Source organism: Porites lutea, chromosome 1 (assembly GCF_958299795.1).
Source record: "Porites lutea chromosome 1, jaPorLute2.1, whole genome shotgun sequence".
NCBI classification, from domain to species: domain Eukaryota; kingdom Metazoa; phylum Cnidaria; class Anthozoa; order Scleractinia; family Poritidae; genus Porites; species Porites lutea.
The window spans coordinates 20,830,937-20,847,346 of NC_133201.1; the positions used below are offsets into that span (position 1 = coordinate 20,830,937).

The 16,410-nt window shown below is 39.2% G+C and overlaps 2 protein-coding genes across 2 annotated transcripts; both read right to left on the bottom strand.

The window, feature by feature from the left end:
- Positions 1 to 594: 594 nt before the first annotated feature.
- On the bottom strand, positions 595 to 5,758 carry LOC140946511 (ubiA prenyltransferase domain-containing protein 1-like). The gene is made up of 2 exons (XM_073395643.1): positions 5,009 to 5,758; positions 595 to 2,616 (listed from the first exon to the last, which is right to left on the bottom strand). The coding sequence occupies exons 1-2, from the start codon at positions 5,596 to 5,598 to the stop codon at positions 2,316 to 2,318; spliced, it is 891 nt and encodes a 296-aa protein (XP_073251744.1). The 5' UTR covers positions 5,599 to 5,758; the 3' UTR covers positions 595 to 2,315.
- A 3,700-nt stretch (positions 5,759 to 9,458) lies between these two features.
- Positions 9,459 to 14,941, bottom strand: LOC140936060 (ubiA prenyltransferase domain-containing protein 1-like). Its single transcript, XM_073385646.1, has 2 exons — positions 14,310 to 14,941; positions 9,459 to 10,075 (listed from the first exon to the last, which is right to left on the bottom strand). Exons 1-2 carry the CDS (start codon positions 14,900 to 14,902, stop codon positions 9,772 to 9,774), a joined length of 897 nt encoding a protein of 298 aa, XP_073241747.1. The 5' UTR covers positions 14,903 to 14,941; the 3' UTR covers positions 9,459 to 9,771.
- Between the last annotated feature and the right edge of the window lie 1,469 nt (positions 14,942 to 16,410).

Consider the following 16,410-nt stretch of genomic DNA (forward strand, 5'->3'; position numbering starts at 1 on the left):
CAAGAAACGTGTAAATGGAACACGAAATTCCTTTCGGAAAATTCCAACAGGGAAACGGGCCTACCTTTTTAGATTTTCCACTTTTTCCGGGAATTTTCCAGTGGGACGAACCGACGAAACGTTTTCCATTTTCTATCGAACCGAAATTTCCGAAAATTTTGACTAAATGGAAAGCGCCCAAGGTCTACGCGGATTTTCCTAAAGAAATAAGCTAAAGAAGAAAAAAGCAGTGGCCACGTCTTAAAAAAGCAAGAGAGGACGGAAAGATTGCTTTCTTTAGCAAACCAGAACCTTATAACTTATTTATCGATGGACGATTTGTTCCCTTATAGACAAATCTAGGTTTTGGACCCAGTTTATTTTAATTGACTTGCTTATACTTTTCATCAGGCTGTTTTTGTAACCGGAGGGGTATGTGTAGTATTGTATCATTTTCAAAGTTACTGAAGCTTTGATCTTGGATGCAAACAAGGGAAACACAAAACAACTTTTCGGGCGCGAAAAGTTAAGGGCACTTTCGACAAACGAAACGATTAAAAAAATAATTGAGTCATGCTCTTAAAGTATTATTGGTCATGACAACAACACTTAATTTATTTTTGGTGGCCACTTGCAGTCAGCTGAAATTCCCAAGAATTAGGCTGAAAAAAAAAGCGGGCGCAATACAATAAAATTAGCAAAGAAAATATTAGGTGGATACTGTATTCACTCGAATAAACGCTGCTCTTAAATAATCGCCGCATCAAGTCAAAAGAATGCGGCGTTCATTCTATGATTACAAAAAACTCGGTATATATAATTGTAAGGCCTAGGCCAAACGTCGAACTTTTCGTGAGACGAACCAAATTTTGTGAGTTAAATTCATAACAAAGTTCGACGTCTGACTCAATTACGTTCGTCGAGTGAGTTTGGATCGTTCAACGCGGTCTATCCGTCTGAAGATCGTAGATCTTCACATGCGACGAACTAAACTAATAATTTATAAATTTGTATGATAATGTATATTTAGCCTTGTTCGGGAGAAATATATTTCTAAAATTGCTTTTGGCAAGATACAGTCAATTGGTTCATCGTCTGACCAAATACACGATTCTTAACTTTATTTAGGTCGACCCAAATTAGAGTTTGGTTCGTGTCATGAGAAGTTCGACGTTTGGCCTAGGCCTAAGGTTACGATTGTATCTCGGCAACCAAGGCGAGTCTGTGGAACTTTAAGCAACTGTTTAATTTAACGAAACATGTAAGTTAGCGAAATTGTTGACAGTGCCTTTAAGAAATGGTATTGAAATAAACGCCGCCCTGAAATAAAGGCCCTATAAGAAAAGCTTAAAACTAACACAACGCCGCGGCGTTTTATCAAGTAAATACGGGAATTGTATGTTATAAGGCTTATTATTTCTTGTTAAAAAAATTGGAAAGCGTCCGTTTGAAACCCGCGTTTGGGAGTTGGCCAATTCCCTCTTAATTGAAATCTTAACTTAATTCTTTCAGTTCCTTTGAATATAATCTTTCTATTGGACCCAGTTGCTTTCTGCAACTTCAGAATTTGCACAGCGCATGCACAATTAAGAAGTTATATATTTAAGCTAAAAGATATCTATGAATTAAAAAATGGGCTAAAAAATTCGAATAGCATGTGAAACATAAGATATTGATTACTTAAATCTATTTCCTTGGCACTGTCTCTGGAATCTTCAGTGGTAGATAATAAAGCCTGGTTTTCTTGTAGGCATAAGCATAAGAATCTTTTGTGAGGTAAAAACGGTCGCAGACGGAATAGAATGTTCACAGTCCCCTGTTTTCTCGTGGTAGACTTGACACTCACCTAATATGGCTGTCCGTATAACGCAGTCTTCGATCTCGACGATCTTACAGAAAAATAGGGGACTGTTAACAGTCTACAGAAGAAAGGGCAAACTGAGAGACAGGCCGAACGTTCGAGGCTAGGCAACAGCATACACACAAGAGCAAGAAACGGAAAAAATTGTGCTTATATGAGCGCTTATACGTGCCTCTAGGTCGTTTTCTCGATGAAACAAAGATCTTGTTTCTTGCCCTTTGTTTACACCACTAGTGAAAACCTGTTAAACCTGCCATCTGGCGGTCCCAATTTCGCGCTCACCCGGAAAAAAAGAACGCCTGATCGCTGGTTAGTTAGCCTGCGTAGCTGGCGGTATTGTGTAGTAGTCGAGTGAGATTTGACGGCGGAGCCGGGCTACTGGTTAGTGAAAAAATCCAGCTAATATATTAATATCGGCCAGAAATCCAAGACGAACCGCGCCTATAAACCAACTGACTGTCTTCCAGTTGCATTTTCAAGACCAATAAACGCTTAATACATACAGTATTCCAAAAGCTAAATCTAGCACGGCTATCTTCTGAGGCAGCGTAAAATACTCTCCTTCAAAACACGACACACTTAAACTCAGAGCAAATGGCAAGGTTGCCGAAGGTATGTAAATGAATGGTGATAAAGCCGCGCCAAGGAGGACGATCACTACATACGGGAACAACAGAAAGAACGCGTGAAGGTAACAAGATGCCTGTTGTCCAACTAGTACTGCAAGGGTCTTGATGCCGGCTTTCCTGTCCGTCTGTATGTCACGAGTGTTCTGGCTGAAGAAAGAAACAAAGAAAAAAATCTTATTGTTGAAAGCTATAGCCTGCGAGTAAGCTCTCATTTCGAGTAGCGCGGAAAGCGAGCCGCGAGAGATCGCCACGAGGGGCTTTCTTTTCCAGGGCCGCTCTCTTTCGCGTTCCTCTTTTCATTATCGTCCCAAACTTCTCGACGAACTTGCGCGGAAACTATTGCTACGCAGGCTACTCTTGCCTATCTTTTCGCTTGCCGTTCGCGCACCGTGACTTCTCACGATAACACTCGGCTCCTGATTTTAAGTGGAAGACTATGGATATTCATTCTTGAACGATTAAAACAATATTTAACTAACATAAATAGACTCGGCTCAAAGGTTTATTTAGCACCCAAAATTTCGACAGCATTTTTTGCTGTCAGAGGCATATAACTGTACTGCGGGCTCAAGTTGCAGCCTGGATGGATGTTTTTTTCGATTGTAAACAAAGGCTTTTATAAATTCGCACTTTCGCATTGCCCATAATATGCCAAAATTTGGCATAAGCATTGTTTTAAATTTCCCCTGGTAAAAGTGTAACCAGAAAAATTGGAACCAATACTCGTTTACCATTTAATTTACATGGGCAAACCGGCTGCCTCATGGTTAGGGTAAATTCGCCACTTAAAAAAGGAGAGGGAAATTGAGCCGAGTGAACTTTCTCAAAGACTTCTGGCATCTTTACTGGAAACGCGCACGCGCCAGTCAGCAGGAGATAGCCCCCTGATTTGCACAAATCAGTTCTATTTACATGGAGCGTCCCAAAACAATGGCCGCTAAGGTCTAAAACTGGTATCAAAGATATAAGATGGCTTGAAGAAATGGAACCATTTGAAGATTCCGTCCGGAAAAACAGGACTACCTTGTAAGATGTTCCGTAGCTCCCGGAAATTTTCCGCAGAAACGGACCAAAAAGTCGTGTTCCATTTATTATCAAACCGAATTTTCCGGAAACTTTTTGTAAATGATAAACAACCAATAGTTATGCACAATTTGGACGGGGGCAAACAAATTGTATTGTAGGCAATGGAAGAGCGAATGCGATATAATTTACGGAGTTTTGAATAGAAAGAAAATGTAATCAACGAAAAAAAACTCTCAGAAACGTAAACACCTTGTTTAATCCTGCTGTAATGAGTCGCAGGTGGTATATTTAAGGAGACCACAACACAAACACTGAGGATGGTAAGGATGTGTACACACAGCTTAAGTGTAAGTTACACTGTAGTCTGTAGTTTTTTTGGTTTGTAGTCTATATGGTTACTAATTGTTTTTAGGGATTCTTCTGATTCCTTATTCATAGACAAAGCTACGTTTTAGTAAAACTCGGCTGAATAATAAAGTCCCAACGACCTCAAGAAAATGGTATGTTTCGTTGGAACTTGCCCTTGCATGCCAAACAGCACAGCTATTCTCAAGTCATCTGAATAGGAGCTGCGGGCCACAAGCCCACGAAAAAAGTAATGGGGTTCAAGCGGTTTACAAAATCCGTCTGTTTCACTGTTTCCTCTACAAGTTAGCGTTGCTCTTGGAGAAATTCATGTTCGCGCTTATAGTCCTCGTAAAGCTCCGTTATGATCTAACCTCAAAAGACATTAACCTGCGATCAGGCTTTCTTTTTTCGGGGGTAGCGGCACGAAAGTCGGCGGACGGGGAAACGGGTAAAAAAGTCTGATACATTTATTTCACGCGCTGTTGCCGCTCTCTGATTAATGTATCTGTCAAAATTTGCGTCTTTTCCCCCTCGTCTTCCAAAACATGGGAACAAGGACACCTGATCGCAGGTTATAAAGACATATGACGTGATCACGCGCCAGTTTAGCCGAGAATCTCGTGGGCAAACCACCTGCTATTTTGGCTGACTCGTCCCCAGTTGTCTCTTATCATTGTAGGCGGCTGGGGAACGGTCGCGGGAGACATTGCGGCAAAAGAGACAACTGGGGACGCAGCAGTTTTTCCTGGATTAGTAGCTAAATATTGTGAAAACTCTTAAATATTCTGCCTTGCCACCAAATTTATTCGTCTAACAACCCTGTCATAATCTCAGACCCGAGGCACTGACATAATAATCCTTCTAGAAGCGCGTGGAATGCCAAAAAACCCAATCTTACGCGTCGGTATTGTAAAAATCAGAGAGTTAGCAATTACTACAGGAAAAATTACAGAAATTTACATGATAACGTGGACGTATTTTTCGATGAAAAGAATACTTCTCAGAGCTAAATAATTAGATAAACGCATCACACAAGGCTATTAACAAAACACAACAAGCTTTTGTTATGCGTAGTCGACATGACATACAATTATTCATATTTAATAAATCGTTATTTTAAGCATAGATAAAGCTATGTAAATAATCTGACGATAGGATAACATACCTGTGAAGGATAGCTTCTGTAAATAATATAAAAGGAATGGAGTATGTGGCTATCCAGGCGTTCGACAGCTGTCGATTAGTAGTTCCAACTTGCTCTATATAGGCAAAGATAACAGACACAGGACCGAATATTCCGCACGCCAGCACATCGCCTAGCACTATGTTCTTTAATCCACCACCATGGAGCAAAGACGCAAGAAAACCAGTGGCATAGAATCCAAATTCTTGTCTAAATTCCGCTTCCGAGATGAAAGCCAAGTAGGTGAAAGCAGCGCCTCCAAGAAGGTAGCTCCATAATGCCCACTGCGTATTCAGTTCAAGTGTTCTGGTTCGCGCGGCAGGCGAAACGAAGTATCTTCTGCTCTGAGCTTCATAGAAAGAGTTGACAAAATTCCCCGCTGAGTGCGTTAGCAAGATCACACAGCCCGTCAGGACAAAGTTCAGAAGGTGGAACTTATCGTCATGTTTCCAAGCTAGGGAAGTTCCGAGAAGAAAAGACAAAATCGACGCTGGAAATGTCCATGGTTTGAGCGAACGCGTGAAAATGGTGAAGGTGTTGTTGAAGTTGCGAGTCTTGGTGTAGAAGGACATGACCGACCCAATCGACGTCACGCTAATAAACTTCCATGAACTGTCAGTACGGGAGTATGTTTTCGTTTGTGATAAAATTAGTTTTTGAGTAGTTTGATGTGAAAATCAGCAAATAGCAGACACCGTTGTTAAGGCGTAAGTAATCAAATATGCGTTAAAAATTCAAAACATGCGTATGCTAATAACAGCCTGTCACACAATGTAAAGGCCTTATACTCACAGAGGCCACACCCATCACGCGTCTCCCTTGTGTGCGTACGTAACAATGTTCATCTCGTTCTCGCGTGACCGGTCTGATCCATTTACAGTGGAACCCGGTTAATACGGACACCAAGGGGACATGCCATAGTGTCCGTATTATCCGGGTGTCCGTATTAAGCGGGCTCTCAGAGAAAACGTCAGGAACACATGTTTTATCGATATAAAGACCAAAGCAGACAGGTTTACGAACCAAGGATCTGTAGAAGTGTGTGGAAAGGCAGTAAATCGGGGTGGTGGTCTTGGTATGGAAATACCATGTGTTAACATTTTTGATGGTCCTTGGAAACACGTGGATTTACTTGAACAATTACTAGACGTTAGCAAAGAACCCAGCAATACAAGCGGAGGATGATCCTGGTACAGCTCGCAGCAAGCTAACAGTGTCAAAGAGGAAGAAGGTTAAGAGCAATGACTGCAACTCAAAAGCCAAGGGAGTGAAACGTGTGTAACAGGAGGCAGAAACCTTTATCAAAGGACTATACCGAGTACAAGAGTCAAACACCGAAAGAAAGACAGACTGTTCAAAATAAAATATGTCACGCTACTTTGTTACTGTTTTTTTTTTTTTAGTACTACACCAATAAAATTTTATTCACCTGTAAAAATCTGTCATTATTTGAACAGGGCACAATGTCTACAATTATCACATAACTGTGACAATGAAAATGGACAGTGTGCAGATAACCAGTGTCCGTAAAGCGGGGTTGACAATATATGAGAGTTTGTGACTCAGGACACAGAAAAGTGGCCATTGTCCGTATTAACCGGTGTCCGTATAAAGCGGCTTAATTTTAGAGAAAATATATGAGCTTTTTGTCGGGACAAACGAAACTGTCCGTATAAAGCGGGTGTCCGTATTAAGCGGGTGTCCGTAGAGCGGGGTTCCGCTGTACTCGGCACACATAGACATTTAAGAATGGTAGCTGTTTACAACTCTTAGGATAGTTTTACAAACGCAATAACAGAAATGCATTTCATTTAATTTATTGTTGACGTGGTAAGCCGCTGAACAATTCATTACAGAGGACAGGCTCCTGCAGAGGGCTATCCTCCGGACACAAATAGAGGGACGAGGATGGTCTAACTGTGGTATTACAACAGGTAGACCACTCTGAGAATATGGTCCTAAACCCTCTCTATAGACGGACTATACAAATGGTTTAGACGAGTGCGTGGGCCGGCTTGCAACGTAGGCTACCTGAAAGCTTGCTTTCTGCACAAGCTCCAGGTCGTCGCTAGTCATGGTAAACAGGAGATGCGTGGCGGAATGCTGTTGCGTAACATTCAAGAACCGCTATCCCATGTGCGGTATCAAACTAATAACATTTACGGCTGAAGCGTCAGCCTGCTTAAACTGAAAAGCGAAAGGAAGCAAAGCAAGGAGAAAATAAAAGAGGAAAAATCGGCATATTAGCTAATTTTACTTTTTGTGCAATACTTGGTACTTAAGGCCCAGTAAAGACTGATGAGTGTTCTTCAGCGGTAAATAATAACAGAAGGCCCGCTGGCTGTCTAGAAAAAACGAGAAATTCAGACACTACACAAAGCGTAACTGGCATGGGTGCAGTACGAAGAAATTGGAGTTTATTTTTCTTCAACTCGTCAAGTAAGTGCATTTAATTGCTAGCAAATCACTGTTATATTCCAAGTGGGTGCTTTGCATCGCAAAAAAACTACAAATTCTACAAGAAAAACAACATACAGTAGATGTCGAATGTTCCAGCTGAGTGCCTTGCATCGCAAAAAAAGCAGCAAAAAGTATTACAGCGGCGTGAAAGAACACACTGAAATAACCTTTCAAAAGAAAGGTAAAGTATAAATATAAGTTAATGTAAAGTTTAAGCACTCTTTAAGGAGCTGTTTAAGATTCACTGAGAGGGATATAGCCTACGTTGTAGTTGGCCCACAAATCATCTAAAGCATTAGTATATAGGAAAAAATCATTTTGAAATCTCGTTCCCAGGGACAAGTTTCGGCCGTTTGGACCTTTGGCTCGTGTGCGCTTACATTGTAGTTGTAGTCAACAGGGTTCATACAAAATATTGCAACCATTTTTCAAGGCCTTTTCAAGGGCCACATTAGATTTTCAAGGACCACCTACTAGGAATATAATTTCACAAATAGTCCATAAATGCACAATTTCCCAGTCTATTCTGATAAGACTTTAAGGCTTGAACTGTTTGCTTCACCGACTTCTCTAAATTTTCGGTTCACTAGTCTTAAATTAATAGTTAATTATTGCATAAAACATAGACCACTTTATGTAAATAACCTTTAAATTCTCTGAGCTATGATTTATATTGTCTTGGAAAACCAAAAAGCCTCAAAAAACTCTTTCGAGGCCACTACATTCAAAGTTGAAGAAAATTCAAGGACTTTTAAAGGAAAAATGGAATTCAAGGACTTTTCAAGGACTTCCCCTAAAATTCAAGGACCATGGCCCATTCAGCAGCACACCAAACAAGTCTCACACGTACTTCAAAATAGGTAACTAAACGGACACTTTGAATTAAGTACACACCAGCCTTAGTAAGGCCCACAATTTTATTGCCATGGCTGAAACTTTCACAGTGGGTATCCACTCCATATAGGAAATATTATATGTCAACAATACTATGTTACTATGTTACATTGCAATAAATACAGTATCTAGGAAACCTTAGGGCCATTTAAATATTCTGCTGGAATACACCAATACCCTTAAATTAGATTAAAATTGCTGTCAGCAAGCATGAAATTGCCCTGATAAATAACATTGAGTAACAACTATAAAAACCCTTCACTAGAATAAGGTCAATGAGAAAATAGTCTTTACATCAGACGATACGATGGGCTTATAACATACGATACACTTGGTAAACTGAACTTAGCAAGAAAATATGCGGTTTTTCGCCGATCAATCACAAATACTAACGGCATAGGTTGTTTTTCTTTTGAGGATTATATTCTCACATCTCTGATGTAAAAAATAATAATTTGGTGAGAAATATAAAGTGCTTAAAAGCATCAACAAAAGTGGTCCGAGTTTCTCGAGACAGCAATCAGAGGTAGCTAAAAAAATTTGTTCATATCGAACAAAACTGACGGTTTAATACCTTAAAAACGATCAAATCAAAGAAAGGCATGATGTAATGACTAAAATTCATTCAATAAGCTTGATTTACTCAAGACCAGTTAATCTGTTGTTTAGACACACTAGAAAATATTATCATGATCTTTCAAAAACTCTTCCTTTTCTCATATTTCCGTTACATGTAAATGCTGAACGCACAGGGAAAATTGACAGAAAACTGAATGCAAGTTTAAAACAGTGTGAAAGTAAAATGAAACTTAAGTGCCAAAGGGGATTCGCAAAGGATTGCCTAATCCTTGTATGCGCTCACCGTTTCTCGCGTTCTTTTCTCACCTGATGAGAAAATAAATCGGTTTTAAAAAGTCTACGAATCTTCTAGTTTCGTTAATTCACCATACTCGAGTTGTTCAAAAGGTAAATATCCCTATCCACTTGAGAAATCTCTATCCAGTGGATAATGCAATTGGTTTCCTTAATAGAAAGTCTGATATCCGTAGGATAGTGATTTATCCAGTGGACATAAACGATCGGGGCCAACTGGTTATGGAGAGGAGAAGTCGTTACGTCACATTGCTATGGTAGCAAAATTTCTGGATCTTAACAAACCGTTGCCCTGCAAATATGGCAGAAAAAAATGGAGATACATGACTTTCCTTTACAGGATTACACTCAGGAGCAAAAAGGTAGCCCACACTTTTCTTCCATCGTCTGACAATGCAAATGGCCGTCTCTGACAAGAACAATTGCTGTGATCCAGAAATTTTTACTACCACGGTAACGTGCCGTCACACTTTTTCCATCTATTGAGGTGAACATTTACTGTCGGTAAATGAGCTTTGTCAAGGTGCAAGAGCCAATCCCGTTAGGTAAAGGAAGCCAAATAAAAGATTTAGCTGAGCAGTGCCTTGTGGAATCAACACCAGATCACCGCGGAAACATTTGGCCGAGAGACCAACGGCAAGTGGGACTGTTACCAAGGGAAGAAGCAACGTCCAAGAAGAATTGAAGGCCAGGAAACCAAGCACAGCATACGGGATCATCAACAGTAGACAATAGAGAATACATGCGTTTCTCTTTCCCAGCAAAATAGCTAATGTAATACCCCCAGCTGACTTGTCACTTTCAAGGTCACGTGTGTTGTTCCTGAAGAAAGAGAGAGCATAAGCAAATGATTTTGCGATAAAAAAAGTTCAAATGCAATAGGTTTTTTTTTTCTGAACTGAGCATTAAAATTCATTTTAATAGCAAGGACTAACAGACTGAATAAAAACGTTTATTAACCCTTTAAACCCTACGATCAAAATTTGAATTCTCATTTGTTGCTGCTATTCAGTTCCTACAAAAGTAGTGGGGAGAAGTTGATAAAATATCAAGCAAATTCATCTTGTGTGATCATGTCTGTAATTCTCATGACCACTCTGTTTTACAAAGCACTATATTACAAGGAGAAATTTGATGCTGATCACTGTTAGAACTTAAAGGGTTAATGCCCTCTAGAGACCTCTAGAGGCACTCATAAATAAGGACTTTCAACTCACACCCTTACATTATTAGGGCTAACGCTGACATTATATAATGGTGTGATTTTTCAAGACTGATCTCAAATCACATCTGACGGCATAACCCATAAGAAATTTCATAATAAATAACAAAAACATTGCACAATCTGCACCAAAATAACAAACTGGTATGCTAATTCAAGGCTAAATTAAGCGAAATTATCTTTAAAACGTCAGGCAGAATCTCTCAGATGTTCTGATTTTGTTGCAAATCCAATGAATTTAAGCTTTCTATAGCTAATAATCACTAAAGAAATCACAGACATCATATAATCTGCTACATAAATCAATAACAGACATTTTTGTCACATGATGTGACCTCCTGAAAATTTCACATTATCTCCTAACATTTTTCTTACTCTACCAAGAAGATCTACTCTATTTCAGACCAAAATACATGATTTCCCTACCCTATCTCAAACCAAAATTGTTGTTCACATAAGACAAATCATTTTTTGTAAAAATTTAAAAAAAAGAAACACCAGCCAATTCCAGAAAGTACAAAACCTTACCCCATTTTAGATGGACATGACTGAACTCTATAATCAATTTTGGACAAAAAGGAACCATCAAACCACACCTTTTAGCCTTACACGTACCTACAATCAGCAACAAAATTGTTGAGACATTGAACTCAAATTGGGTCCCCCTCCCCTCCATTCAAAGTTGGGGCGTTTGTTGTTTTCTATACGTAGCTCGCACAGCAGCACAACATTGCATGGAGAGGATGGGGTAGGAAAAGCTTTATTTTTCCCTTTTGAAGTCAGTAAAACATCAGGAAGCCCCTTCAGGGCGAAAGTTTGTTGCCGATTGTATACACGTCACATAACTTTTTAACTCCTACAGTGAATGGAGGAGTTAAAGGCAAATCAAACTTTTGAGTGTATGGATGAAATCCTATTGTGTTATCATTCAAATGAAACCTCTTAAGCAGTATTTCACATGGTACTATTTATTTAGTATGGAGTTCTAACTTTTTAATTCCAGGGATGAAATCCTTTAGTGTTACAATTTAATATATTTTCAGCTGATGTCAAACAGTTCCACTTCTCAGTGCATATCATACAATATAGACAGGGAAATGGTAAATTTCTGTAAAGTTTTTTACTTTAATCTTGTAAATACACTTATTATAATCAAGGCTCCTAAGAACTGGAAGAATGAAATTGTAAGCTTACTTAATGTTAAGATCTCATGGTTACTTAAGGTTAAATTATCCATAAAAACTAGTCTAAAGTCTGGCACTGATTTTGGAAAACTTAAGTTATGTCTATGGCATGAGTTTTTGAGGAAAATTAGCTGTCGTCTGACCAGGCACTTTCATCAGTAGTTAAGCATGCAGTAAAACAGGCAAAATACGAGTATTTATTTCCTAGCGCCTGCTACGCAGGCTATCAGAATTTTTTTTCTACAAAACACTTGCAAAGTAAGCAACTCTTTAGCAGCTTGAAGCATCTGACTTGTTTTGTTCAACAAAATATTATTGCAAGTGTTTTTAGACAGCAATACTAAGTTTTGCAGTTCTAAAACTCCAAAAGACTAATTCTTAAAAGCAATCAATCGTTCTGTTTCTGAATGAGAAATATTCGTGAAAGTAAAGGGAAAAAAATCTGTTATGTAAATTAAGTGAACAGCTGTTGTAAACAGTTTTGTCAGTTGCATATGATTTTTTTGCCTTTGTATTTTAACTACCATGAGACAGTAATCAACATTCATTTTAAATAGACAATTTCAGTCTTTGATTTGAAAGTGGAATTTTGAATCCAATAATGAAATTTCTTCCCAATCAATGAAAGACATCCCTAAAAAATGAGTTGAGTGCGCTGATTTTAAACATAAACAACTTTAACCTTTGGCACAACAGTTTGCTTTCACAGCTGTCAAACTTAAAATGTTAGTGGGGAAACATGTCACACCAAACGAGAGCCACATGCAACTGGAGAGGGGATTTCAAAAATCTCATGGGGTTGTCTGACATCAGGCTGATGTTCTCTCTGCCTTCCTTATCTTGTCCCCATCCCCCAAATATTTTTTTGTTTGACCTCTTATATTATGAAACAGAATTGAAAAAACACACCAAAAAAAAAGACTTCATCCTATGCAGGCTATATAATGAATTTTTAAAATTCATACTTGGCTCCAAGGTTGAGGGGTAGAAGGGTTGAAAACAAAAGAAATACCATAGAATTGACATTCAAGGATAATTTAACATTCCCATCACAGCCAAGTGTGTATTGTTTAACAATGTATCCACTATACCTGCCATTTTTGCACCTGTTTAAGCACTGATTCAATAAAAGCAATGTCGCGTGGTTTCTCAGGGGGTAAACAAGCGAAAAAAATTGCCAGTAGAAGAAATCGCAGTCAAGTTCATTTATTCTAGACAGCAGGAAATAGAGACCTTTTCATCTTAAAGGGACACAGTCAGCTGAGGCACATGTGCATTAGATACCACATCTTAGCTGATTTGCATGTCACAAGATGCGTGTAAAACAAAGGCATATCCAGAATACTCTAAACAAACCCTAAAGAGTTGAACTAGTTACAAGCCGAAATCGTGATTGTAGGTCCTAAGCCATATCAGAGCACTCATTTTTATATACCATTGAGAATTTGCAGATGGATTTTTCCAGGGAAAGCAATAAACATAGATGAATACTTCCGAATTCGAACATCATTGGAGGTGAGAAATTGCACAAAGTCTGAATCATTGTCGAATGTTCATGGTCGAGAAAGCATGATTTTCTTAATATATAAAAATATATATGAACCTCCATTGATTTTCCAAATATATATAGCAATTATTTGCTCATCAATTTTTAACTGATTCATTTCTCTTGTTATTTTGGTAAACAAAGGCAATTTCTCCTGCCTGGCACCTACGCGTTTCTGACCACTTCTGTTCATGTTCCTTTGAATACTCAGTTTTTAACCAAATATGATAAAATAATGTAATAGGATGAGTAAAAGTTTGCTCAGAAAGAGATTTTCAGTAAAAGATTGAAGATCGAATGAAACACTAGGCAGGATTGAAGCGGATTTCTAGATGTATGCGATGCGTAGATTTGATTTTGGGTTGAGGTAAATGCTTTTCAAACTGGCAAAAATAGTGTCCAGGTCAGTGCAGTCACGTAGCTGACTGTGTCTCTTTAAAGATGATAACGTCAAAATATGGGTGGAAGTGATCATTACTACTTTTTTGTATGCAGTACCGACGGTAGATGTCCTCATGGCAAACAGTAATGACGTAAATCTTGCCAAAACTTGATAGGTACATTTTGCACGACTATGAAATCGTCGTCTTGTTTTGACAGAATAAATAAACTCGACCGCGATTGCTCGTATTGGAAAATTTTATCACTCGTTTGCCCCCTGAAATGCCATGTGACATACACATAGCTTTTATCCCATCGATCCTAGAGCACGTGCAAAGATGGCAGGTATCGTAAATAAGGTCTATTCCAAACTGGCTTATTATACCTGGCCCTCGGTCCTTTGTCCTAAGTCCACAGTCCACAAACCATCGCCCGGTATTCGTTGCTGAATAAAAGATATCGGGTTGTGTTTCGTATACCGGAATCTCAAATAGTAGATGTTGGACATGAATACAGCTGTAACAATGTAGATTGAAAACAATGGATTCCGGTATGTGAAAGTCTACCCAAGATCACGGTATAAATCCAAAATATTTCAATTTTCCAAAAAAAAGAAAAAAAAACTAAACAAATTTGGAGAGGAGGGGGGCGGAATGAAGCTCCTTCGTTTGATACTTAATGTGGGAATCACTATCAATTACGCTGAGCTAATTTTGCACTCACCCATGAAGTATAGCTTCTGTGTTTAGTGCCATCGGTAAAGCGTAGCTAATTATCTCCATTGACAATTTTCCAGTGTGAGCAAAATAGGCGAACGCTGTCGTTAGAAAGCCAAAGGTCAAGAAAATCAGAACATCTCCGAACGCGATGTATTTCAAACCAATTCCTCCGGTGTAAACAAAAGAACTGAGAACGCCACTTAAGAAAAGACAAACCAACGAGATATTGTTTACCTCTGAATGGAGATAAACCACAAGAAACGATAGCATTCCCAAGAAATAAAACTCCCCAATACAAGCGGCAATTTCTTTGGGAGTAAGGTCTCTCTTTACCAGCGTTTTATCGTCAGAATCTTTGGTATCGAATCCATTGGCGAAGTCGTAGTAGGTGTTCACTAAATTCCCAGCGCCATGAATGAACAAAATTGAAGCTGTCGTGAATAGCACTTGAATGGAGTCGATTGCACCATTGAATTTCCACGCGAGTAAATATCCGAGAAACGTGCTAGTGATTGAAGCAGAGAATGACCAAGGCCGAATAGCGATAAATATTGTTTTCAATTTGTTCGACAAACGCTTGCCGGAGAAGTAATCCATGTCCAAACCTGACGAGAATCGAGGATTGATGATTATCTCCTTGGTTATGCGCTGTTGATTTCTTATTTATATTCCGCCCGGCCACTGAATCCGGTGCTTGGACACGTGGCCGTATTTGGTACGCGCGCGGGAAATAATCAGACGAAGAATTTTTTAAGGAGTTTTTTTCCCAAAAGTTGGAGAAAAGCTTTTTACTTTGTTTGATTTAGAGGTGTACGTATCATAGCTCGATGTAGAAGAGTTTTTTCACTCTAGGTCTGTTTAAAGGAGTTATTTTTCCTAAAATCTTACAAAAACCCTTTTCCTAAATAGTGTGACGGAAGGCCCATAAAGTCAAAGATAGATTTGCAGCCTTTGTTACAATGGCTAAAAGTTGGGAAAACAAATCTATTGATGTAGTGGTTTCCAGTATTACAAGGATAACGGTCAGTTTTGACGGTTGAAGGTTAAATTTTAGAGCTTTTGACGTTTGACGGTTACTTTAAAAGTGCAAATTATTTAGTCCAAGAGTTTAAGTAAATATTAAATTCTGTAAGAATTTATATTAATTCTGGTGTTTTGGAGGATATCTTGGCCTTTCACTAATAAAATTTCCAAATGTTTTCAGATATAAACAAGTTGTAAGGTTTTGCTATGTCTAGAGAGAGTGTTTTTGACAACACGGGAACTGGTTTTTCCATTTAAGAGTTTCTTCAGCAGCCAGAAGTCGGTGAAAATCACCCGTGAGTGAGATTTGAAATACCATGAAACTTTTTGACGGTTAACATTAATCTGCAATTTTGATAACCCCCCCTGGGTACTAGAGGTTTTTCCTGGGGGGGTACTCCTGAGAATTCTTGGTGGGGGTGTGCCGCCCGGTTCTGCAAATCCTGACCCGATTTCAGACCAAAAAATGTCATTTCAGACCTGGCCCCTAAAATCCATACCCATTTTCAGACTTAGGGCCTCTTCATATGAGCCCGGTTGACCGGGCTGGCCCGGTTTCCGAGATCCCGCCTCACCTCTAAATCCTTTGTAAAATTTTCGATGTGTTCATATGAGAGCGCGGGCTGGCTCGGTTCCCGAGATCTCGGTTTTTCCAACCGAGATCTCGGTAAGCGGGCTGGAAATTTTGCCATATGAACACTTCATCCCGGTTACCGGGATGAACAGCGGGATGAATTCTGGCGGTCCGGATGGCATCGTCTTGCATTGCCTGCTGTATTTTCCACATCATAAACATCCCATTTAACTGCAGTGATACAGCTTTAAGAGTTACCGATGCTAAGATAGTCCCAAAAGTTAAAATTTTTGTGTTTTGCTATGTTTGCTTTGTTTCCTAAATTTGGCGCCAGAACTCGTACCCAGGATCTTTGACCTTTTCTCATCTCGGAAACCGGGCTGAAATTTCTCATATGAACCCAAAGCAAAATTCATCCCGGTAACCGAGCCAGCCCGGTCAACCGGGCTCATATGAAGAGGCCCTTAGACTAGAACGCCAACATAAAGATTTCTTAAAATCCAGTTCG

Coding starts and splice junctions, on each gene's coding strand:
- LOC140936060 (XM_073385646.1), bottom strand. CDS start 14,902: ATGGATTACTTCTCCGGCAAGCGTTTGTCGAACAAATTGAAAACAATA. Junction 10,076..14,309: donor ACAGAAGCTATACTTCATGG/GTGAGTGCAAAA, acceptor CTCTTTCTTCAG/GAACAACACACGTGACCTTG.
- LOC140946511 (XM_073395643.1), bottom strand. CDS start 5,598: ATGTCCTTCTACACCAAGACTCGCAACTTCAACAACACCTTCACCATT. Junction 2,617..5,008: donor ACAGAAGCTATCCTTCACAG/GTATGTTATCCT, acceptor TTCTTTCTTCAG/CCAGAACACTCGTGACATAC.